At 37.3% G+C, this 26806-nt stretch overlaps 1 protein-coding gene across 1 annotated transcript; it reads left to right on the forward strand.

The window, feature by feature from the left end:
* Positions 1-10793: 10793 nt before the first annotated feature.
* Positions 10794-25471, forward strand: tspan1 (tetraspanin 1; the record flags this gene model as incomplete). The annotated part of the gene is made up of 7 exons (XM_081379738.1): positions 10794-10850; positions 15285-15491; positions 15598-15672; positions 22021-22119; positions 22446-22592; positions 25017-25100; positions 25412-25471. The coding sequence occupies 7 exons, from the start codon at positions 10794-10796 to the stop codon at positions 25469-25471; spliced, it is 729 nt and encodes a 242-aa protein (XP_081235864.1).
* Positions 25472-26806: the final 1335 nt, after the last annotated feature.

Here is a 26806-nt window from a genome sequence, read left to right on the forward strand (position 1 = left end):
ACTACTCCTTTAATCAAATTCATAATCATTTATTGAAATTAGTTGATTAGACATGTTTTATTGAAATTTTAATAAACAAAACAAATGTTTCCAAAAATACTGTTTTCATCCCATTTACTGTAACTGTCATTTTAACTGATGATAATAATAACCCTAATTTAATAATACAGTTTTTATATTTAATAATTGTTTAATACCATTATATTAGTCGGTTATCATACTGTGAAAATCTCATACCTTTACAACCCTACTCGGGGGACTCCCCAACCCACCCCCGCTGTTAAAAAAGTAACTCAGTTACTTTTACTCTGAGTACATTTTAAATGAGCTACTTTTAACTTTTACTTGAGTAGATTTTTCGACCGGTACTTTTACTTGTACTTAAGTAAAAAAAAATTGTAGTAATAGTACTTTTACTTGAGTAGAATATTTTATTACTCTTTCCACCTCTGCTCTTCAGATCGTTTCCGTGTAAACGTAGCCTGAGTGCGCTTGGAAAGTTGGACTTTGGTCATGTTGAGGATGAAATGTCATGTGGGGGAATTCAAAGTGGACTCAAAAAAAAAAAAAAAAATGTTGTATTGCTGCTGTTAATGATCATTTAATTTATAATACTCTCATCTACATTTTACAATATATGAATCAATACATAGCCATAGCCAATACATAGCCCATCCATATGGCTATATAATGTAAAGTAAAATATAATGAATGTCATGCAAAAATTTGATTTGGACTATTGTTAATCAATCTCTCTGTAAACCTATGCATGAGCTTGCTTAACTCATAAAAAATACTTTGTTTCAATAAACATACATGCAATAAATGTAATACAGTTTTGTTTGTATATCAATGTATTTTAATATATGAATCAATATATAGCAATAGGTTGTCCATCCATATATTGCTATATATTTTCAAATATATGAGGAAGTTTCTGATACATTGAAATATATTTTCTAATGTATTGCAATATAAATTCTAGTATATTGCAATATATTTTGTTTCGTAAGGGCCATTTGAATATATTATTTCACCTTATAATGAATAAATACATCTCTGGCTTAGACACGGCTCTCCTCATTATTTTATTATTATTATAATAAACTCCTCATTTTTAAACTGTCACAGAGGAGAGTAAAGACTTTCAGCATTCCATGAGGCTGAAAATATTAGGAAAGAAAATTTAGATTTCCTTATTTGGATAAAACCAATTTTGTAACCAATTTTATGGGGTTCAGAATGATGCAGAAATGAATAGTAGGGAAAACCATGAGATTAATAGTGCTTGTAGTCACTGGTGTGTGGTGCACAAACACAAAGCACTTCATCACCTTGTGTTAGTGCTATGTGCGGGTCAGGGTCATGTCTCACCCCAAAACGTCACATACTGACGCGTCTTGACCAAACGGCAATATACGACGAAAAGGGTACCCCTAAAACGTCCATATGAGACGAAGACATAAGCGCACCAGCAGCGCCTCTTAGCGGTACCCTAACGCATACCTAAACCTACCCATAACCCGAATAGTCACATACGGACGTTTTAGGGGTACCCTTTTCGTCGTATATTGCCGTTTGGTCAAGACGCGTCAGTATGTGACGTTTGGGGGTGAGACTGTGTTACCCCAGAAGAATAGCAAAATATTAAATCACATACATATAGGGCCAGCAAACCAGGGTCACGCACCATTCAGAAATTAATGCTTTTTTTTAATTCGGATTAAATTCATGAGTTTAAATTGAATTTGGTAATTTAAAGTTAATAAATAAGTTCGCATTTTGAACTTGAAAGCACAACAAATTGAAATTCAAAGAAATTAATTTAAACCATTTCATTTTTAATTAAACCAAAGCAAACGTCAAGACAATCTTTAAATAGTATTGGCTTGACAAAGCTTAAAAAGCTTTCTCTGGATAAATTGATAGAACGACAGAACTATAGATTGATATAACCATAGAAAGAACGTCAGAAAGAGCGGTATAACGACAGAAAGAATAACCGATAAAACAGTAGATAGACCTATAAAAGGAACTATAGAACAATAGAATGATGGATGGATGGAGCCTCAGTAGAACGTCTCCATCATGTACAGACTAAAGCCCTATTCGGACGGGATTAAGTTTACAAGGGTAGATGGAGTAATGTAATTTTACCACAGGATGTCTGTACTATTAATGGCCAATTCGCACGGGATAAGATATCTCAGTAAAACTAACAGAAGTGGGAGGGGTAACTTGATTTGCGCATCGCCGTCAACCTCCTGTCATCTTGTGCGTATTACGTTGCTTCCTTATATCATGTGCGCAAACACATATAACCTATATTTATATATATAAAACAATTATGTGTGTTTGAACGATGTGTTAATTAATTTCAGATTGGATTGTGTTGAAACAAGTGCTTTCGATCTTCTTTACCAAAAATAACAATACCCGATCTGAATGAGAAATTGCTAATCGCTGTTGCGCTAACTTTCTTTGGATTGTTACTCCTGGGTCTGAGCACTGAGGCCTCCACTGTATCGCTGTGCACTGAGCGTCTGGATGTGTCACACAGTACCAAAACCCATTTGTCTTCATAACAAAGTATGTGTTGTGCTTGCTTTTTGAAAGCACCGTGTCCCATCTTTTTGTCTGGCGGCAAGCGGCACCTTTTTCAGCAAGACACATTGCACGAGAGGCGCTGAGTCAGCAAACCATCCTGACAGAAACATGGTGCTCTGTCTCATCCAAAAAGATGTCCCTTGAGACCACAGCGGCTAGACGACAACAACAACAACAACACGAAGTGGGACACTCATCTCTCACAGGCTGTGGCAGAGTCATGAGATAATGAAGCTGTTGAGAGATAAAGAGTGTGAATAGGAGGGAGGGCGAATGAGTGTGCGAGAGAGAACGAGTGCGGGTACGAGAGAAAGTGATCACTCTGAAAAAAGAGTGACAGTGTGGAAACAACAAAGGATGTGGAGGCAGAACGGCAGTGCCCCTTCAAGGTCATCTCCTTAGGTATGTGATGTGAGAAAAATGAGCTAGCGAAACGACAGCGCGGTCCCTGCTCACAATGAGGCCCATCAGCTCCGCTGTTGGCATATTTTGCCTTGACAAGTTTCATTTATTAAGTGGAGGGCTTGCGTATGCACTGCGCTTGCCGGCAGTCACCTTAGAGCATCCCAATTAACTCCTCTCTAATTGATGTTGGACGTATTAAAGTTAATGAGGCAGCGGTCCATCTGTTGCGTGAGGAAGCAGAGAGGGTATTGTCATTGATAGGGCGAGCGAGAGCATAATGCAGCAAGGACGGTGGTTCTGACGGCGTGCAACAAGACAAAGAGCTGTTTGGTGAGCGGAATCCATAACGCAGCTTTGAGATCACCTCACACCGCTCCGTGATGATCCCTCAATTCGCCTCTCATGCATTTTTACGAGTTTCATATATCAGCTATATGAGTCTATATAAGGGAAGTATGACACAATGAATGATTCACAAGGCCTGAACAGCTCAGTATGTCTAATAAATAATAAATCTAAGTTTCACTGATGCACACACCGTGTTTTGCTCTCGATTAAATTTTAATCGAGGTGACGTGGCCGCAGTGCTGTACATGCCATTGTAGACTGCGCAAATCTATATCACTCTCTCTTGTTGCTTTGTTGTGGTTTCAGCCCCCTGTGGTTTATCAAAGAGAAAGATTTCTGACCAACTCAGTCTTATGGTTTATGTTTCTATGTGCGTGTGGCTGTACTCGCAAGCATATGAATGCGTGTGCTAATGGAAGAGAAAAAAATGCGAAACTATAATAAGGCAGAAAGTCTCTTATTATAGTAAATGTATTCTTTGGATCTTTACCTATCCCAGACTGCTTGGACTAGAAAGAAGTGCTTGGTAGCACCCTGGGACAGCAAGAGACCGGTGTCACACTGTACAAATCACACAATATACACAAAGCAGCTGTGGTTCGCAGAACATTTACAGTAAAAAAATGGTAGCAAGTCCCACATACAATACTGATGTTGTAATGGAATTTTTCATGGTAATGGATTCTCTTTCTTTTTTGATGATCAATCCAAGCATTTGCACTACACAAAGAACATTTCAAGAAGTGTTTTGTGGTGAACTACTAACATTCAACAATCCCATCTAACATTCAAGGCAAATGGAGCATTCACACCCCGTTCCTTTCTTTGTATTGTGTAACAACTTCCAGATGAGTCCACATGAGAGTGTCTGAACTGCTGAATTATGTAACCACAGTTTTACAGGTCTGCTGAATGAATTCCTTGAATGGTGGAATACGGCGTTATTCCTTAGGTTGAGAACAAAAAAATGCAGGGATAACAGTGATAAATATTAATAATAAGATCTGAACATATAATGATACATAGTAATGATAGCAAAATAAATAGGCTTATCAACTTTATATTTTTTGAGAAAATGTTTCCTATATCTTTTTTGTTATTGACACCACAGGATGAATATCCAGCCCCGAATAGACTGTCACAAAAGCACTGAAGGCAAGTTTGAAGAACCCATGAGCAGTTTATTAACATAAACGTAGACAAAATATACAATAAACAAAGACTTGGCTTGACCTGAACCATGAACTAAACTTGAACAGAAACATAAACTCACCAACAGTAGTATGACACCAACAAAGCTATAAGGAACAATGGTGACTAATGAGCAATAAGAAACACCTGTGAACAATCAAGGTAATAAACCAATCACAAAACAGGGGCACGTTCAAGTTCAAAACAGTGCGCAACGTTTTGCTACGGTTTCCGGGTTGAACGTCATGTTTCCTGGAAACCGGTGTGCAACGGGGTTTGAGATACGTTTTCTCTTGGGTGAGTCAGAACTGCAGTCCAATCAGCAGCAACATGTATATCAAGCACGCGGTATTAAAGTGAACTCGCATGGGTTCAAGGAAAGTAATTTACAAATGTGTTCGATGCAGCTCGGTATACGTAACAACTGAAGATATTAGAAGACATGTTTGTCGTAAGTTTTACTGTAAAAATATAGGATATCAACATAATGATGTAGTTGTTTATATTTTTAGCTTCATTGCAAGTGTATGACATTTGGTATAAAAATAAACAATGGCAATTAAGTGCTTTTCCTAAAAATGAGAAAGAAAATACAGAGTATTAAAACAGTATGAACTACAAATAAAGTCAGTATGTGAGGCTAAATAGATGTGTTTTAGTCTGAATTAGGTAAGATGTGTGCTTCCATTTGAGTTTCAGCAATCCCTTCACTCGATTGGGATGTTCTCTTTTGTTCTGGGCGGCAAGTGCAGTAACTGTAACATCGGGCATATTTTGTAGTATTAAACACATATTTATACCAACTTCATCAGGCACAGAAAATTCTTCACAAAGAATGGCCTTCTCAGCTGCCATAGTTGCAACTCTTGCGTCATCAGAACAGTGTGTTCAACGCATCACCGTTTCTGTTTAAAAAACGTTGTGCAACGTTTTGTCGGGGCTGAACGCAGCCCTGAACAGAGAAACACATGACCTGAAAAACCATTCAGAACATTACAGGCTTGTTCGACTTGAACCGGCGCTGCACAGACCGATCGGTGAATGACATCAAGGTACCGCGAGAGCGATTAGAGAGCTGACGTGTTCGTATGCTTTTCAATCACTCTCGCAGTACTTTGATGTCATAAACCGATCGGTCTGTGCATCGTCGGTTCAAGTCGAACAAGCCTATCATGAGACTAGGGAAGCACATGAAATGATCACATGATGGGATAAGGGGATCACATGACAAAACCAGGAAACAAAGGTACCATGACTACAAAATAAAATAAATGAAAACGTGAACCAAAACCCAAAGCCAAACATGACACTCTATATGCAAGCTGACTGCCTATGTATTTCCGCTGAAATATTCTATATTCTTCCAATACATTTTGTTATATAATATTATTAACTATATTAAACAACATTTTATTATACAGTATGCTAAAACATAACTTCTTCGTAATGATTTCCAGAAGCTGTAAATACTTTGAAGGTGAATCAAATCAATATTGCTTTTTCAATATTACTCTTCCTCATTATTTCATTTTGTGTTTAATTTTCTCACAATTTCCATACACTCTGCTACCGGAAGTTGAGGTGGCCACTGAGGCTAAATAAGGAAGTGATCAGGCATAGAATCCATTCATCTGTCTATTGGTAGAGGCAATACAGATACCAACCTGGACAGGTTGTGTGACATATTCTCAAAAACCCATGAATGAAACTACACAAGGTTAAAGAAAATATGACCCAGACTACATTAAATAGAGCTTCAAATGTAACAAGAATAAATATGGTTTGTGCTAAGCTCAGTGTTGTCCAATCAATAAAAAAACATCAAAATGTATGCATTAACAAATATTTTGGTATGTGTCGAGTTGCCACTGGGTCTTGAAGAAACACTATATGGAAGCCACTGCAATAAAGCAAATTCCTGTGAGATGGTTCAAGACTGCTTTATGGGTCTGGACTTCACACTCAAAGACATATTAGGAATAACATATGGAGAGAGATCTCCATGGATTCTGTGGCTCATCGAATTTTTAAGATTGAGTACTTCCCTTTTTCCCCTTTGAACTATAGCTAAACAATTTACAATCATCCAATGCATTAACTTTTAGAAGGCAGCAGTGAGCCATCATTCTGAATGCTTTAAGGGTTAGTTCACCCTAAAATGAAACTGAAGTCACCATTTACTCACCCTGGTGTTACCATATGCCCTTCTTTCTTTTTTGGATCACAAAAGGAGAATTAAAAAAAAAAAAAATGTCCTGCTTGCACTCATCTATTTTAATGGCTGTGAGAATAGGAAAGGTATCACAGAATGGTGACACGTGTCATATATTCCAAGCTTTCTGATGCTATACGATAGGGTTTAGTGAAAAACAAACGAAATTTAAAGAATTATCTAATGCAAATCCTGAGCTTGGCCATTGATTTTCTATGTACGGCTGCACGTTCATGAGACTATCTTAGCTCTGCAGTTCACTCAGACTGGTCCATATAGAGATTGTAAGAAATCAAGATTAATAAAAATGCTAAATGAAATACAATTCTGAGGTGAATATATCCGTTGTGTTTGTCAAAATAAAAAGTTATCGCATTTACTGTGATTCTGACTGTCAAATGGAGTTCTGGCCCATACTAGATCTTCAACTAGAGGTCAGCCAAGTCATTGTTTTTCACCAAACCCTACATCATATACAACCAGAACACTTGGAATATACAACATGTCGCATATGACCATTCTATGATACTTTTGCATCTTTTTTTATGCTTGGTGCTTTATCCTTGTGTTGTCAAAAAACACACACAAAAAAACCCCACAACAACACCAAGGTGAGTAAATGATTACTTAATTTTCATTTTAGTGTGAACTATCCCTTTAAGAAGACACTTGTAATGCATGTCTGATGAAGCTAAGAAATGAGAAAATGCATTGAAGGGGTGACACCACAAAGAGCGAGATTAAGGTTGGGGAAGAGAAAAAGATGGCCCGGCATCAGATGCGTGGCTGGCATATTTAACCTGCCCATCTGCATGAAATACGGCCAGGCGGACGTCGCTTCGCTTCAGTGCTCCCGAGCCCGTACTTAACATTTCCGGAGGTGAAAGGGGAGGCGTCGTTAAGGGGAGCCACGCTCCGGGGATGCTCATCTCCAGCTCTCTCTGAAGCCATTTATTGCATGAGAGCCTCCATATCATGATCAACCCCCTGGAAATAACCAAGAGGGTCCATGCCACCACAGAGGCTCACAGTTACACCTTTTTCGTCCCCAAATACTTCTCTATTCCATCTGAAAACAATTTTCAGGAGCTTGGAGCACTATTTGAGACCTTCACTGGGTATTTTCCATTTATCAGACCTCTTGTGGAGAGGCCTCTAATAGCTGGATTACACTGGAGTCAAACTCCTTTTCTTACTTTAACAATCTTTATATAGTTAACGCTATAAAACAACAGTTCATAGTGACCTCAGCTGGCAAGCTCTAAGCTCTAAATATCATAAAATGACTTGTGCACTATATTCCAAGCCATGCAATAGCTAAAATTAAGCTATATATATATATATATATATATATATATATATATATATATATATATATATATATTATAGCCTATATATGCATGGTCACAAAATCATTTTACACGCTGTTGTGTCTCATGGACAATGTATAGAACAAAGGAATAAGACTATGATGCACAGCAATGCCTCTCTCTCCCTTTCCATAAACTGTGCTAGGCACTTCTCCTTGATCTGATTTATAGGCCTAGTCGCCTATGGCATGATGGACCAACTTGAATTAATATGCATTTGCTTATGGCTTCCTGTGATAAATTAATACTAGGGGAGACAATAGAGGTCACAGGGGAGTCTGTGTTTAGGCACAGTCACTACTGTCTATGTTTGCTGCTCTGCGCATTCCATAATCCCTCACTATGATGAAAAGGAAAGTCTCACGCAGAGGGATTTACAGGCTGTGTTTACAATGTGATTATACTGACTGCTGTCAGGGAGGGTTCTCTTGTGGTCTTAATAAAGTAATAGGAATGCCTGATTTGTTTTTTTTTTCCCCCTATGACTATTCGTATACGGTTTTAAGGGTATTTGTTTTCTCCAGATGGTGAACTTGACAAAGGATTTGTTTTGGAAGACTGGAACCACAGTGTTTTCATTGTTAATGATATAATAAATCAGAGTTTTCACTTGCCTGATCTTAGCTTTGTCTAATCAAATAAAATGGTCCTGAGATTCTTAGTCTGAGCCATTATGGTAAAACTATTTGTCGTGGTGGTCGTATACTTCCTCATTAGAGCAGAGCTGCTTGTTTTGCAGGTTCGCAGGTCATATTATTGGCCAGCCTATGACAAGGGTCCCGTCCTGGGAGGAGATCCTTAATGACGAAATGCCCCTCTGGATCATCACAGCAACTACGAGAAACCAACCATGCATCACCTGAGTTCCTGCCCTGGAGGGAACAGATAATACTTAATCTAGCCAATCTCATTATGGCTGTCCATGTTTTACTGGCTCCGCTGATATAGCTGAATTTTCTTTCGCTTGGGACACTTGCCTTACTTATGATGAAAAAGTGTCGACCTAATATTTTATTTCTCCCCCTCCCCAAAATACAGGACTATGTCTGAGGTTATTAACTGCTTTAATTCCTAATGATGTCTGACAGGTGCTCTTCTTGGTGAGATTAAGGACTGGATGGGTTAATGATGGGATTGGCGAGATTGTCATAACTCACAATAGGACCATTAAAGTGATATTACGAAAAGGGCTGCTGTTGATATGTGTTTAACTCTGGCAAGGTGGCACCAGGCAATCTATCAATTTTTTTTTCTTTATGTGATTTTCTCGCCTGTAGGGCCCAGTCTTAGATGTGTGAGGAATGTCAAATAATGCTGGCCATGAAAATCGGAAGGCGAATAAGTGGAAATGAGATTGAGTGAATGTAAAGGAAAAAAGTATAGAGCAAACAGAGTTGTGAAAGATGTAACAATTTCCAGACAAAGATAATTTTATATTTAAAAAAAAAAAAAAGAAAAAAGAACTAGGAGTAGGAAAAGGTAGAAAAGAGAATGAGAGAAGGTACAGGAAAGTGTATAGGTAGAGAGAAAGGTATGACAGCTGAGACATGCAAGGCAAAGATGATATACATAAAAAATAAGATACATATATTCCTTAAATAACTATATACATATATGTTATATATATATATATATATATATATATATATATATATATATATATATATATATATATATATATATATATATATATATATATATAGTATTATTATTATTTAAAGGTTCTTCCAGCAAATCTTCAAAATCATTTGCTGAGGGGATTTTATATCTCTTTGTTTTGTTTTCCTATGGATAAAACTGGACAAAGACATTTTCGTCCTCTAAGGGACCATCAATCATCTCCAAGTATCTAAGATACCACAATGGTGAACCAGTGAAGCCATCCAAGCTGAGAGCCTTTGCACTGCAATACTGCCCTCTATTGGCAGATACATTTCCTTTGGTACAAAAGAACAAAGGAAACCACACATGAAAAAGTACACAAAGGAAATGAAGGAATATGTACAACACCTGATAGGTACTGATCAAAGTCAACCTCAAAGACAGCACTTACCATGTTTTTGGTTCTACTTTCTCCTTGACCTTTTCTCTGTGGATACTCTTTGACATTGGAACAATTTTATTTATTTTTTAATTGGTTTCATGAGTACATTTCAAATTACTTTAGCTAATCATTACCATTCAGAAGCAAGAAAAACAGCAAAATGATTGTTTTCATAATGATTATTATGTGTGTGGGAGATTTTGGACCATATGCATTTAGGTGACATCATGGAGGTAATCAAAATTGGAAACCACTCTGACTGTGCAGGGCAATGCAAATCATATGACACTCAAGCCACATTAAAGCCATTCTAACCAGCTATGTTATATCCAAACCACACCCATCTCACCTGTTCAAGTCTCTTCCACTCTTTCCCTCTCATTCTGTCTCTTTTCCATCTCTGTCTATTCACTTAACAGCTCACTCAACATTACATTAGTGCGCTTTGGATCGAAACAGGTGAGTTGCTTTTACATAAGCTAAACAAAATTGGATTTAAATGGATTTAAACAGTTTAAGTGCTAATATATTACATGTCTGGTGTGTGTGAAAACAATCAAACTATGAAATGCAGCTCTGAATCTTATTTATGTTTATTGCTTCATTACAGAATAAAATGGGCTGCTTCACATTTGTCAAAGTTGTGATGGTTGTGTTTAACTTGCTTATCTGCGTAAGTATGCTTTATTTTCTCATTAAATGTTTACATTTGAGTGCGGGGAGAGGGGTGTTTAGAAGAATAATTGCATTTCTTTATTCATTGACTGAGACTTTTATGTGGGGTGTAAAGAATGAAATAGATTCAGCCTGCCTCCGAATGAGCAATAAATAATTTATACTCTTCTCTTTACAACAAACGCACACAGTCCACACATAAATTGAACTAATGCAAACCGATAACACGAATCCATTAGAAAATATTTCATTGCTCCATGGTGAAGTCTTGATGATCACAATCAAACTGTAAATGTAAGGCAGCCACACTTGCTCACATTCAACAATTTTCATCTCATTATTGTTCACAGCCACTTTGTTTGAGAGTTAAAGCCTGCAAGTGCCTGAAATGATGGGTATGCTGGGTTGCTTGGTGGGACAGGAGGTTTTTAAGGCTGTAGATACTGGAACAAGTGAAAGCGTACATAATAGTGTGCAATATTTCATTCAAAGTATTGCTAGAACAGCATACTGCTGGTTTCTATCTGGTGAACAATTTATCTGATCTACAACTGACGTACCTGTATCAGTCTTAATACTTGTCAAGACTTGTCAAGACTTACATGTGTTGTGCAGAATAAGAGGTCAAGGTTTTCTGCAAATAATTAATTAATGTCAATTAAAAGCAGAAAAAAAGAGAGTGCTTTTTTGAATTCTGTGCTTTTTGTCAGAATTCAACATACAGTAAATCAATCAGTTAGTTAATTAATCTTAAGTCTGAAATAGTGATTCAAAAGCAATGGTTGGTCAACAATATAAACAAAGTATTTTTCACAAATTAGAATCTTGCTTTGTTTTATGTGTCCACTGATTATGGAGCGCATTCATGGTTAGTAATGCTGTGCGCATTGGCATTATGTGAAATGTTTATTTCCTGCATTAAATATTTAAAGGCCCGTTTTCACACAAAAGACAATAACTATGATGATACCTATAAAGTTTTAATAATCATTCTAAATCTATGGAAGTTGTAAAGTCCACACCACAGTTATAACCATAACAACATAGAGGAACTGTATCATTTAAATCACTTTTTTTCAGCTAATGAACAATAAAAAAACCATTGACAGCCAATCGGAATCCATTCATCTGATGCTTGAGCATTTAATACAGCCGATGATATAACTGCAGCGGGTGTTTATTATAAACAAAATATTATCGTTTTTGATGTGAACTGGCCTGTACTGTCAAATATGCTGCAAATAATGCAGATTTTGTGAGGTGGATCGTGGATGATAACCATATTTTACGTCATTAAAGGACTTTCTGCTAAATATGAATCAGACCCAGAAGAATGCCAAATTATGCAGGTGTTCAAGTTTTTGGAGGTTTAGAGTTGAATGCTATAGAGGTATTTGCACCCTATGGGGTGGGGCTTTATGTATGCAGCCTGAACAACCACTAAATGCATTTACATTTGGCTAAGTTGAGTCTGTAACCACCGATTGCTATCCATTTCAAATGCATCTTTGAGGGTACTTACTTGCACTTTAGCGTTACATGATAGGATAGCTATCAATTAAATCAGTGATATCAATAAAAACATATGAAGTGTCCAAGTGCAAATACTCCCATAGAATATTACTTAAAGTCCTCCTGTACTGTGGTGAAAATCACACTTTTAATATTGTTTATTTGTCTATGTGGTGTTTTTAATATGCTTTGAGACAAACCATGTGCAAATTCATGAGTCAACATTATTGTTGAGTATTTTCACCTTAAAACTCCAGTGAATCAAAGACAGTCTCAAAAAATGCGTATTGAAATCGCTGGTGTTTCTGACGTCACAAACTACCATGTAACCAATCACGTCAACGTGTGATCGACAATGAGTGGATCTCTGAGCTGGTGTGAGTGAGTGGAGACGGGGCTAGTTTGCATATTCATAGAACCGCATATACTAATTGAGGCAAGGGTGTAGTTACATTCACGCTATTATAAGGCATACATTTTTTAGCGCAATTTTCCACCGGACAAAATTGCGATTGTTAACTCATGATTTCTGTTCTGTCTGTGCGCACCAATCTTGCACTTCTATCTACTCCTCAACCAGACCACCTAGAGACTTCGGGTTTTCGGCATAATGTTAAGGAAGGTCTAATCTCGGGAACGCACAAAAAAAAAATCCAGGAAAAGATTTACTATCTCTTAGTGTTGTGATCCCATGACGTGAGGAAATTGCGCTAAAACACTGAGTTTTTATTACTTGTTTTTTTTTACAAGGAAAAAAAGTTTAAATATGTCATTTTGGTGATCAAAGATGAGTTTTAAGAGAGAAAATGATTGAATACAGGGGGACTTTAAATAGTTACAACAACTGATTTTGATTTCTGTTGTTGGGTAAAATATGAGCCAAGACGCTCCATCAAAGCAACAGCTCATATTGATACAACTAAATTAAGGGTTCTTATGTTCAAAATATTTGACTTATTTCGTCGTACATTCAGCGAGACAGCCCATACGGTCTTTTTTTCAATTTAGATCCCCCTGCACAGTGGTCTTCATAAATCCCAGTGTAATACCATGGAAATCCAACTTATTTTCCTCACCTTCCATGCAGTGTGCCAATTCCTTTCCTTAGTATACCCTTACACACAATCTTATTTCCATGTAATCTCTCCAGGTGCATCTTCCTTTGACATGCCATTTCCAACATTAAGCCATGCATGGTAGCATTTCATCAAAGCATTACTCACAGAAAAACAATAAAAACAGCAGTAATAATTATAGCAGAAAGAGAGAAACTGTGAAGAAAAGAAGTTGAAGGTAATATGCCTGTCACATTCTATTTGCTTAGAGATGTGCCCATTATCAAAAGCTGACAATTAAACTGCTAAAACACTCAAACAATTCCCAAAGCTCCATGAGCTCAAACGGGAAATTATAACAATTTTAAAAATTATTCTCATGTGGAAAAAATAAACATTTACAGGAAGGAGTATTGAGTGTTTCATGTTCAGCTGTCAGCCAGCTGAGTTAGATGTGAACGGCCCTGACAGCCGTGATTGAGTCTGACAGAACATATCAGGTTTTAGAGTTGGTTATGGCACCAACTGTGATTTAACATACTGACACCAATCCACTCATTAACCCAAACCACCCCAAAATGTGTTCTGGGGCTTAGACCTTTTGGGATCTGATTGAATGGTATCATTCTGCTTGGAGGCATCACTTGAAATAGGCAGAGTCGATGAATAAAGCTCTTCTACGTCTCACAGTTAAATGAGGCAACCGTGGTATTGCATCTGGCTCTTGATACATCAGAAGACACAGAATGACAAAAAAAAAAAAAACACTGTTTCCATCATTACCAGGAGATCCATGCCATAAACAGACCTGGTTATGTGTCAGACATATTGTCTGTGAAGAGTCCTGGAAGTGACATAAATGAGCAGTCAAGCACCTAATCCTGCAGGCTTGTGGCCATTAAGGGTACCCTTTGGTTTTCTATTGAGCCATTGCCGTTGTTGAATGACCTACCTCTATGGCAGAACACACATAACTCAGGTACACTCTGGCAATAATGGGAAATCCATGCAGGGCCTCTTATCGTACAACGTAATGGTGAGAATAAAAGGTCATGGGAAAATGCAAACGATAAAGAAGCCGAATCCAAATGACTATAACTGATACATGCCTCTGGTCATAAAGCTTTTGTGTGAACTAGAGCTTATAGCAAAGCAACTTGAGCATGAGGTATGGTTATGTTTCATGAACTAAAATATGAGTTACATATACGTCACTTAGTATCCGATTTCAGTTTGTTTTGAAATATACAAAAGGTTGTAGCATACAGCTAGTCACGTTACTGTCCTTGATACAGTTCATATTCAAACATTTCTTTTAAGATATTTTCACAAGTCATTTACTCTATTTTGAAGACTACATGATTACTGTGATTAACAACAACAAAAAGACACTTACCCAGTAAATCTCCTTACGCTGGTCTGTATTTGATACCCCATTATAAACATCAAAAAGCGTGGTTGACACTTAAAAAGACACATGAAGTTGCTGTCACATGTCCTCTACAGTGCCAAAACTCCGCTCACAGTGCTCAGTGCTGCCCAAAACGCTAGTACGCTACAACGCCTCTACTTTGGTGTGTGTCTGTAGTCAGTGGGTTTAATCTGTCTTTTTCGGCACACGGGCAATATAATCATCATATACAGTACACACGCAATTACAGTTGGGAAGAAGCAAGCTTTGTTTCCAGGTCCCCAGAGTACAGATAAAGCGTCAATTTACTTAACTTTTGTAAACAGCCAGTCTGTTCAGAATGAAAGTGTCCAAACTGCAGTATTTAACATTTACAACAACTGCAAAGTTTACTGTTAAAATGCAATGGTGTACGGAAGTAAAAATGAGAATTTTTTTTTTTTTTTTTTGACAGCTGGCGGGGATTTGTATGGCAACTGCAGGGATATGGGTGACTGTGATGAACGATTCCTTTATGGAAGTTTTGCCACCCTTTACTGATGAGTTCTTGAGTCATGTCAATGTGGGAATGTTCAGCATCACTATTGGAGCAGTTATGACTCTACTCGGAATGCTGGGGTGCTGCGGAGCTCAGAAAGAGAGCAAATGCCTTCTTATAATGGTAAATCTCAATCATTTTATTACTTATTATAAAAGTGCCATATGAATATAATGTTTTTACGTTAGTTTTGTTTGTATGTTCACTCTCTTCTGCTCTGTGCAACCAGTTCTTCTCCATCATCCTGATCATTTGCATTGCTGAGGCGGCAGCTGCAATAGTATCACTGGTTTATTCTTCATATGTGAGTCTTCCCCTAAACCACTGACCTCTCTGTCAAGCCTCCCCATCCCCCCACTCACTGTTTGTCTCTCTTTTCATTTTAGCTGCATGTAAATTCCCATCATACTCTGGCCATCATTAAATTAGGGGGTTTGAAATGGCTCCAGCACATTCAGCCACTTAATAACTCCCAGATTGCCTCAGGCGCTATGCCAGCACTCTCACTTTGAGCAATTTATCGCACTACAATATTGACGTTTAGGCATTTTATATGCAAAACAGGCGATTTACATACAGAGCTTCACCCATTTAGTGAAATGTATAATAATTACAACAACTTTAAATGAGTTATGGAGGGTATGTTAAGAGAATAATGCCATTTAATTAAAAAACACAAAGGCCTTTTAGGGCAAATTAAAAAACGGAATTTTCCATTTAACAGACAGCAATCTCATTTAGTGCATTCGAATAGTTAAACCTATATATAAATGCTTTTTTTCTGTGGTAAATAATATTTTAAAGCCACCTGATTCTATTCATTCCCATCTGTGCTCTATTGATCTGTGAAGCTTTTATGTATTTTTTTACAGAAAATTGTCAAATATTCATCAACAAATGTCTGTAACAAATTTAGATGATTGTCTTATCAATTCTTGTTCTGATCAACCTATAAATTCTACTCTTTCCTTTCAAACTTCCAGGCAAGGAGGGAGTGGTCTATATTATTCAAAAATCTAAATCTACCACTTGTCATGTTGGATGCTAATCCAAAGTACTTGGTTAAAGCCTGCTTGCCTTCTCTCTCTTCTCTGATCACTGACATCATACACACTTCACTTGTTTATGGTATTGGTCCGTCTTCACTGAAAAGCACTGTGTAACTCCTATACTTAAAAAACAGGGAGCTGATTCAAGTAACTTGATAATTTTCGCCCCATTTCAAATCAACCATTTCTTTCTAAAATACTGGAAAGGATTGTAGCAGCCTAGGTCTGGGATCATCTTTCTGATAATTGTTTGTATGAGTAATTTCAATTTCCGTCCAAATCATTGTGTTGAGACTGCACTAATTAAGATCTCTAATGACTTACTGTCAGCTGCAGACTCTAGACTTTAATCTATACTTATTCTGCTCGATTTGAGAGCAGCATTTAATGCTATCTAGTATGATACTTAGACAGATTGGAGTCTATTGGAATCATTGTTACCCCCTTGACTTGGTTTCAATCTTATTTTACAGGTCGTACTCAATCTGTACAGCTGAAGCAGTTTAGATCAAAGCCTTTATATGTCAATACTGGTGTTCAGCAGGGCTCAGTTTTGGGTCCTCTTTTATTCCTTATTTATCTTTTACCCCTTGGTAATATCTTAAGGAAATTTGGTATTCAATTCCATTGCTATGCCGATGACCCCCAAACCTACCTCAACTTTTTCTCCATCTATCCTCTCAGATTGTTTAGCTGAGAGTGGTTTACATCAAAACTTCTTAAACTTAAAGGGATACTCCACTTTTTTTGGAAATAGGCTCATTTTACAACTCCCCCAGAGTTAAACAGTTGAGTTGTACCGTTTTCGAATCCATTCAGCCGATCTCCGGGTCTTGCAGTACCACTTTTAGCATAGCTTAGCATAGATCATTGAATCGGACATGACCATTAGCATCTCTCTCAAAAAAATGACCAAAGAGTTTCGATATTTTTCCTATTTAAAACTTGACTCTTCTGTAGTTACATCGTGTACTAGGACCAACGGAAAATGAAAAGTTGCGATTTTCTAGGCTTATATGGCTAGGAACTATAATCTCATTCCTGCGTATAATCAAGAAACTTTGCTGACGTACCATGAGTCAGCAGGCGTAATGATATGACGCAGCGCCTGAAATAGGTCTAATAGGTTAGACAAACTTAGTCCCGGTCACATTGGAAGTTACTGAGCTGGGGACTATTTTCATTACGTCATATCATTACGCCTGCTGCACTCATGGTACGGCAGTAAAGTTTCTTGATTATTACGCAGGAATGAGAGTATAGTTCCTAGCCATATCAGCCTAAAAAAATCACAACTTTTCTTTTTCCGTCGGTCTTAGTACACGATGTAACTACAGAAGAGTCAAGTTTTAGACTGGAAAAATATCTAAACTCTTTGGTCATTTTTTTGAGAGAGATGCTAATGGTCATGTCCGATTCAATGATCTATGCTAAGCTATGCTAAAAGTGGTACCGCCAGACCCGGAGATCGGCTGAATGGATTCGAAAACGGTAAAACTCAACTGTTTAACTCTGGGTGAGTTGTAAAATGAGCCTATTTCCAAAAAAAGTGGAGTATCCCTTTAAAGGCAGTAAAACTGAAATTCTTCTTGTTGGTTTAAAACCATGTTCCTCTGAATATTGATAATTTTCCAGTGTCTGTTTCGAAAAGTTTGGGTGTCATCTTTGACAGTACTTTATCATTCGAAGCACATATAAACAGAGTCATTCACTTTGCATATTTCCACATATGTAATATTAATTGACTTTGTTCCGGCTCTCTCATTAAAGAGCACTGCGATTCTTGTTCATGCTTTACTTACTTTTCAAATTGATTACTGTTACGCTCTTTTTTATGGCCTACCTTCAAAGCTTCTCTACAAAATCCAGCTAGTGCAGAATTCAGCTGCTCGATTTTTTTGCAGAACACATTACTCCCATATTACAACACTTGCATGGCTCCCACTTAAATATTGTATCGAGTTGAAAATCCTTCTTCTTACAGAACAAGGCACTCAATAATCTTGCCCCTTCATACTTATCTGACCGTATCTATACTCGTACTTGTACTTTAAAATCATCTTCTGCACTCACTCTTGTTGTCCCTCGAATTCACACTACTTCTATGGGGTTCCGAGCCTTTAGTCTCGCAGCTCCTTGTTGCCAGGATGTGCAAAACAATGAAAGTCTTCTTTAAATCTCTCCTTAAGATCCAACTTTTTAGACAGGCTTTTATGTGATTGCTTTTATGCTTGTATCCAGTCTGTCCAGGCTGTAATCATGATTATTTGTTATTTAATGTTGATTGTTTTACTGTGTTTATAAGGTTTCTTTGAGTGTAGTGCCAATAAATAAAATGTATAATAATAATAATAATAATAAATTAATACGAAATTATTATTTAATATTCTAAGTTTAATTTAATAATTTTAAATAGATTTTAAATCTAATCACTAATTAAATTACATTAACCATGTTGTCAGATATTATTGCATACAAGATCATCAGGTTTTACACAACTTACCATTGACAACTAAACACTAATAAAAAAAAATACTAAGTGTAGTTTAGTTTCACGCGTTATGGTGTCATAATTTGTAATGAAAAAAACTATCACACTGTATATTTGGGGTGTTTGGTAATTGTGGATCTATTCCATTGGGATTTTAAATAGTCTTCTAGTCATTTATGCAAGCGTAGAATCAGTTTGTTCCTGAAACATCATTTATATAGCTATCTGGATGAAACATGGTACTTCATCAACAAGCCAGAGCGGTTAATGCTACTGGGGAGTCACCAGAAAGGAAGAGTGCAGGACATTCTTGTGAGTTATACATCAGCTAAATCATTTGGAGGAATGATTAAGCATGCAAATGCCCATTTAATGTGCTGTTTGTCACCATCACACGTTTATCCATTCATTCATTTATTTATTATCATGACAGAAGAAATTGGTGTTTTAATAATTCATGTGCTGGTCTTTGAGCAGCTGCTCTATTTCGATAAGAAATAGGCTTCACAAAATCATAAGAATCACACAGTATGGAACTGAATAGCATTACATGTTTACATTAACATGTAAAATTGTTATGGAATAAGCCAAATCGTTGTGGAGATTACGTTTTTTAATGTTCAATTGGTCAGAGCTGTTTATTGTGAGATCCAAAATATAATCACTCTCATTTCAATAACATTTAGCTGATGTGGTGTCGTTTGGCAATAACATTTTCACTGTTTAAATTAAAGATTGTTATTATGATTAGAAAAAGCACATTCAATTAACGTTTTTATATTGCATTACTTTCAGTTGACGTTATAAAAGGAATTCTGTGCCGTATGCACTGGTCTCAGATCAGCAATTAGCAATCGCTCCTTTGCCTTACAGTGCTTTGTCCTGTCTAGATTGTGAGGGAATTCCACCAGACATTGATGGATTATCTTAAATGGAATAACTCTACTGATCTATGTAGCTTCCACAGCTTCATAGGTGGGAGGGGGAGCACTTTTAATCATGTTTTGTCTGCACATCCCCACAGGCATGGATGTGCTGAAGACCACTCTTGCTGACCCCACCTTTCCCAACAAACACACATACACAAGTAACACCTAGCAACAGAGTCCTTGTAACTAAAACTCATCTAGGTTTATTAATCAAATTCCAACTAATAAGACAGAAGTGAGAAAGTGAGGGAAGAGAGAGAGAACGCAAGCATGCATCACAAATATTTTACTTCACAAAGCATATGCAGCACCAATGCATTCACATTATGTGTTATCACACATTCAGTTCTAAAAATAACTTTTATTCGTTTTTTTTATGTAAAAAACGCATGTTTTTATGTTAAAATTATGTAATGGTGTTCTTTATGCATCAAAGTGCACAGGAAATGCACACAGAATTATGTGCAAATGTGTTCTAATTCAATAATATAGCAACTGTCTATATATACTGTCTACTGGCTGACCTGTAGGCCTGCTTTACTGCATTTCGCATTTCAAACTTGGATGATATTTGACTTTGATAATGATTAAAGTTCAAATCAGATGTTTAACATCTTACCAAAGTTTGATTTATAAATACATTACCAGTAAATATATCATGGTTTACTGATACATGACAATGTTACAAAATCAAATAAATGTGCTGACGTAAATTTTTTTTTAAATGCTTTAACTAAAATTAACTAACAATGAGCAATACATTTGTTACATTATTTATTAATCTTTGTTAAATACAAATCCAATCGTTCATTTTTTATTCATGTCAGCTCAGGTGCATTAAATAACAGGTATGACTTTTTATTTTAATAATGTATAAGTAAATGTTGAAATAACATTAAATTTAATAAACGATTTAGATGTATTCTTAATTGTTAGTTTAAAGATGAACTAAGTAACTTTTTTACCTTAACCGAACAGCTTCGAAGTCATTGGAATAGTTATATGACTTTTTTCGGGTTGAATGGTGGTCGTCTCGCACCCCCCATTCGCCTGTGAGCCGAAAAACCACCCTTGCAACTTTGGGCCGCCGCAGTGTCAGGAACTATCGCGTGATATCAGATTTCGCGATGTAACGAATTGCTTTACAGCAAAAAAATCTGCTAAAATTCTGTCATTATTGCGCTCCCTCATGCTGTTCGAACCCGAATGACAACACATTCTCATACCTAAGGCGTCACTTTTTGTCACTTTCAACCATGCTTCAATATCTGACGCTCAAAGCACCCTTTAGCGTCCATATGTGACGCTTCGGTTATGGGTAGGTTTAGGCGTCATGTAACTGACGCTTTCGGAAGCGTCAATATCTGACGCTCAAAGCACCCTTTAGCGTCAATATGTGACGCTTCGGTTGGGTAGGTTTAGGTCTGTGGTAGGGTTATGCGTCTCATATGGACGCTAAAGGGTGCTTTGAGCGTCAGATATTGAAGCATGGTCGAAAGTGACGCCTTGGGTATGAGAACGGGTTGCGAATGAAGAATACGTTTTAAAGAATGTCCCATCTGCTTTGATGTCGTTGATCTATAGCCTCTGGTATCTGAGAGTCGCCAACGAGTTTTTCGACAGTGTCAAATATCTATTCCGAAGCTGTAGGGGGAGCTCTATAGAGAAACCTGCGAGCAAAAAGCGAGAATACAGCGAAGAAATTCCCGAAACTGCATAGCCCTGCTTTAAAACTTTTTTTTACAATTTTAACAATTTAACAAATGGAACCTTATTGTAAAGTATTTTTAATGTGTTTTGTAAAATGTATTGTAAAGCTTATTGTAAAAATAAAATAAAATAATGTGAATGCAATTTTGACAGCCCTAATACTCATGCATTTAACATATGCTTTCGCTATTAAATTACTAATGAATATAAATCTTTGATAGCCAAAAACATCAATTTATAAAGAAATAACCTTAAAATTATCACTAGCCAAAAAAAAAAAAAAAAAAAAAAAAAATGCATTGCAGAGCAATGACTTTACTGCCTAGAGCCTTTGTTTAATTTAGTCATGATAAATGTAATTGATAGTTGCTTTGTGGAGACACATGGTGAAAGCAGTTTGCTGTAAAATAAAAAAAGTATGAGTTCTCATGTGTGCCTTTTCATTTGTCCCTTTCTGTCTGTGATTTCGAAAGACTGAGACCATTCTAAGAGCGTGGGCCACAACAGGACTGAAGGAGCAGTATGGGAAAGATCAAATCCTCACAGACTTGTGGAACTCAACCATGACAACAGTAAGCCACAGCCAACCAAATGCATGCATAGATGAGTATTGATCTGTGCCTCAGGCTTTTCAGTATATGGTCAAATAAGATGAATCGATCATGTCAAATTTCCTGGCCAAAAGTGCCTTTAAAACCAGTGTGGTGTAGTTGACAGTAGATGTGAAAATGAGCTTACTAAACAGACTGCCTCGAGTTTGACAGGCAAATGAAAACCCTTCAAGAGTGTTACAGATCAATAATCACACGTATAACATGGGAACATAAATATGTTAGCCTTACAAATCCATTTGTGAATATGGAGCTGACTGTTAGTGCCCTTTCATTTTGTGTAACAGTTGCAGTGTTGTGGCTTCAGCAACTACACGGACTTCTCTCAATCCTACTACTATAAGCAGAATGGGTTCCTTTACCCTCCGACCTGTTGTGTAGGTCCTGAGCTCTTCCCCTGTGATGAGGACAATGCAAATTTCAGTAGTGTGATGGTGAGAAACATGCAGTTCTATCAAATAATACCACTGCAAAAGTTAGCAATAGTTTGGACATGTTTAAAGCTGCTACAGTAGATGCTGTATAACCAGGGGTGTAGAAACTAGCTTCTTTTTGTTTTTTTCGGCAAATAATCATATTCTATAAGTTTTTGCTGCTGTGTGAAGAAAAATAATGAGTATAAATTGCCACGTTATAGTACTCGCTAATACATGAGCTTTTCTCCATATAAACACATGTATACAACAAACACGTACAAACATTCGCAAATGCATATGACCAGTCTGCAACAGCTAAAAGGTTAACTAACATTTACTACTGAAACTTTTCTCTACTTCAGCATGTTGAAAGGTTGGGTCATCCCAACTTTTTGGTTTCAAAATAATCTCTGGTTCCCAGTTGGAATTATGAAGTCGATAATTCTGATAGCAGCGCTTCTTGGCACAATTGTTTTGAGCCAATCATCTGAGCCATAAATAGCATATGATTGATGCTGAATTAAAGTGCACCTGGGAAACTCGTACCTCAACATGCTAGAATGTACATTTCCTGAAGAAAATGTGAAGTGGTGCTTGCAGTGGCAATACTCGCCACTCGGTTGCTAAAGTTTGGTACATGATTGCATACAAGCCAACAAACATGTCTGTACGATGTTCTGGTGCTGAGATATGGCTTATTCATTTTGTTCAGGTGGTTGCTAGGGTGTTGCTAGGGTGTTCTGTGTGGTTGCTAGGGCTTTGCTAGGTGGTTGCTAGAGTGTTCTGGGTGGTTGCTATGGTGTTCTGGGTGGTTGCTATGGTGTTGCTTGGCGGTTGCTAGGGTATTCTGGGTGGTTGCTAGGGTGTTGCTAGGCAGTTGCTAGGGTGTTCTGGGTGGTTGCTAGGGCGTTGCTAGGCAGTTGCTAGGGTATTATGAGTGGTTGCTATGGTGTTGCTAGGCAGTTGCTAGGGTATTCTGGCTGGTTGCTATGGTGTTGCTAGGCGGTTGCTAGGGTATTCTTGGTGGTTGCTATGGTGTTGCTAGGCGGTTGCTAGGGTATTCCGGGTGGTTGCTAGGCAGTTGCTATGGTATTCTGGGTGGTTGCTAGGGCGTTGCTAGGCAGTTGCTAGGGTGTTCTGGGTGGTTGCTAGGCGGTTGCTAGGGTATTCTTGGTGGCTGCTAGGGCGTTGCTAGGTGGTTGCTAGGCTGTTCTGGGTGGTTGCTATGGTGTTGCTAGGCGGTTGCTAGGGTATTCTGGGTGGTTGCTATGGTGTTGCTAGGTGGTTGCTAGGGTATTCTGAGTGGTTGCTAGGGCGTTGCTAGGCAGTTGCTAGGGTATTCTGGGTGGTTGCTATGGTGTTGCTGGGCGGTTGCTAGGGTATTCTGTGTGGTTGCTAGGTGGTTGCTAGGGTATTCTTGGTGGTTGCTAGGGCGTTGCTAGGGTGTTCTGGGTGGTTGCTATGGTGTTGCTAGGCAGTTGCTATGGTATTTTGGGTGGATGCTAGGGCGTTGCTAGGCAGTTGCTAGGGTGTTCTGGGTGGTTGCTAGGGTGTTCTGGGTGGTTGCTACGGTATTTTTGGTGGTTACTAGAGCGTTTCTAGACGTTGCTAAGGTATTTTTTTAGTTGCTATGGTGTTACTAGGTGGTTGGTAGTTGTCAAACATGGTTACTATGGAGTTTTTATAGAGTTATTAAAATATTTAATAACGAGTGCCTTCAGTACGGCTGAAGTGTATGTGTTCAAGTCGAAAACATAACACTGAAGTAGCCAAGTAACTACATCTGAATTTGAAATTATGAAAATGAATGAAATAATGCATGCACAATGAAAATAACTTTCAAAATCAGTCATTATAATTCACTTTATAATTTATTATCGCAATTATGTTATTATTATGTTTCTGCAATGTTTCAAATCGACATGACTAAAGTCATAACTCTGCAACTTGTGTATCATCTATTCTAGAATATAGAGTTTCCCACTCTTAAATATAACTTCTCTCGGCCATTCGTGCACTCGGAACTCGTAATCACGATATTTCTGAGCTTACTTGAAGGACTCATTAGTCCTGAATTTGAAACCGGATTCTAGCATACTATTCTTCTTAGTTCTATACCAGAAATAGATGGTAGTAGAAACAGTAAGAGTAGTATGTGGTTCAGAAATCAACCAATCACTATGGAGTAAAACAGGAAAATGTCATGATGACAGCTCTGATTGGCTGAAGGCATCATAACCTATGACTATGGCTATGGCTAAGTGCCCACTTACCAGGAATTACTAGGCGAATGTATCCTTATTAATATTCATGAGCCAAGCTGATAAGGTATAAATGTGACCCCCCCCACCACTGTTTAGATCGTTCCGACGCCCCTGTGTAATACAGCAGTGCGTTTATGTGATTTGGGCCCTTTCATCTGATATTGGTGTCTCTTCCCAGGGCTGTTTTAAACAAATTGTTAAGGTCACCCGGAGGAACGTTGACATTGCGGGAGGAATAGCTGCTGGAGTCACAGCCATTGAGGTAAACACAACACATCCATCATGCTGTTACAATAACAAATGTATTGAAAGAAGTGCATTGGGTTTATGTAGGTATAGTTTAGCAGCTCTCAGGATTTGACTATATAGCCTTTATATTGATTTGTTAAGCCTAGTTTGGTATACAGAACAATTTACCACCTTGCATGTCCAGCAAATGGTGTAGTGAGGGGCATTAGTATCTTCACAGTTTCCAAAATGCATTTAAATGTCCTTATGCATGTTATAGGCACTTCAATCATATGCCACAGACACATTATTTACCTACAATTGACAATGTATTTTGTTTTCTAGTTGGCAGCGATGGGGGTGTCTATGTATCTCTATTGCTACTTGGACAAAAAAGCAGACTAAAAGTCTCATCTTACTTGTTTACAATTATGTAAATGCATTTTGTTTATGCCATAAACAAGACAAGCTTTAGATAATAATTTAACTGTAGATATTAGTCCACTATTTATTGTAAGATTACAAGGATATTATGAAATTGTCTGTTATTATATTTTGAATTTGACAAGTAATCTTTCTGAGCATGTAATGTAATGCAAAATAATAAAATAAATGCCACAGATCTGTATTCCCTTTGTAAGAGAAAGTAATTTTTTAACCAGAGATCAAGTTCATTTACATAGAGAAGCAATAATTGTTTTGCACTGAAACGCTTAATGTCATACAAGCTGTTCTTATACATGAAACATTAGTTTAGGGAGAGATAGGAAAATGTTCATGGAGAATGTGTCATAAATAATGATTTTTTTTTTTTTTTTGCACCATACAAAACTATTCCAATAACCCTTTGAATATAAGAGTGACTTAGGATGATAATTTGCTCTTTTTATGAACAGTAGATACTGAAAATATAAAATGTAACAGGACATCAATCTCAAGAATCCCTTGTAGTGAAAGGCAAACAGGTAAAGAAGTGTGACCTTCTACCTCATTGATTTCATTAGTGTAGAATCATGATGAGTTAATAGTTTTAAAAGACAAATGCAAAATATTGCATTGCAAAATATTGCAACACCTACTCAAGCTGGCGGTCTGCATCATCATGAAATCATCCCTACAACTTTGGCACACAATCGAATCACATTTATGCAAGGGATCAACCACACAACATTTGCATTGATTTCAATAGTCACACCATTTCCTTTGTGGGTTGCTTCAGATTTCCACATAATTTGCCTGCTGTGCTGTCTGCGTATCTAACAGGAAACAATCATTTTAAAAATAAAATAAATGTATATTTATTGAGAACTACAGAAAAACTATTTGAAAAAAAAAAACATAAATATAATTTTATAACCTTTCAATAATCAATCTTTAAAAATAAACACACCAAGAACACATTGTTTAACTGCTTGCAATTAACTGTAAAAAGTTAAAGGTACACTACTGTATGTGTATCTTTTGGCCCTCTAGCAGTAAAAAAAATGGAAATGGTTTGGAAGAATATTGTTTTGGTTGTGCTTCGGCTCTGCGCGACTGTGTGAATGAATATGGTTATCCTACTCATAGACATAAAATACAGGTGCGGTAAAGTAGGTTTTATGTTGGACATTCGTTAAACATTCGCCAAGCAAAAACTGAACAAAAATTCGTTAAAAATAGACGAAATTACATTTTCCAAATCCAAGTCATGTATGGTGTGTTCCAAGGGTTGGTGAACAAATTCCAAGTCATGTGACA

The sequence above is a fragment of the Scardinius erythrophthalmus genome, assembly GCF_964197995.2.
Source record: "Scardinius erythrophthalmus genome assembly, chromosome: 12".
Lineage (NCBI taxonomy): Eukaryota > Metazoa > Chordata > Actinopteri > Cypriniformes > Leuciscidae > Scardinius > Scardinius erythrophthalmus.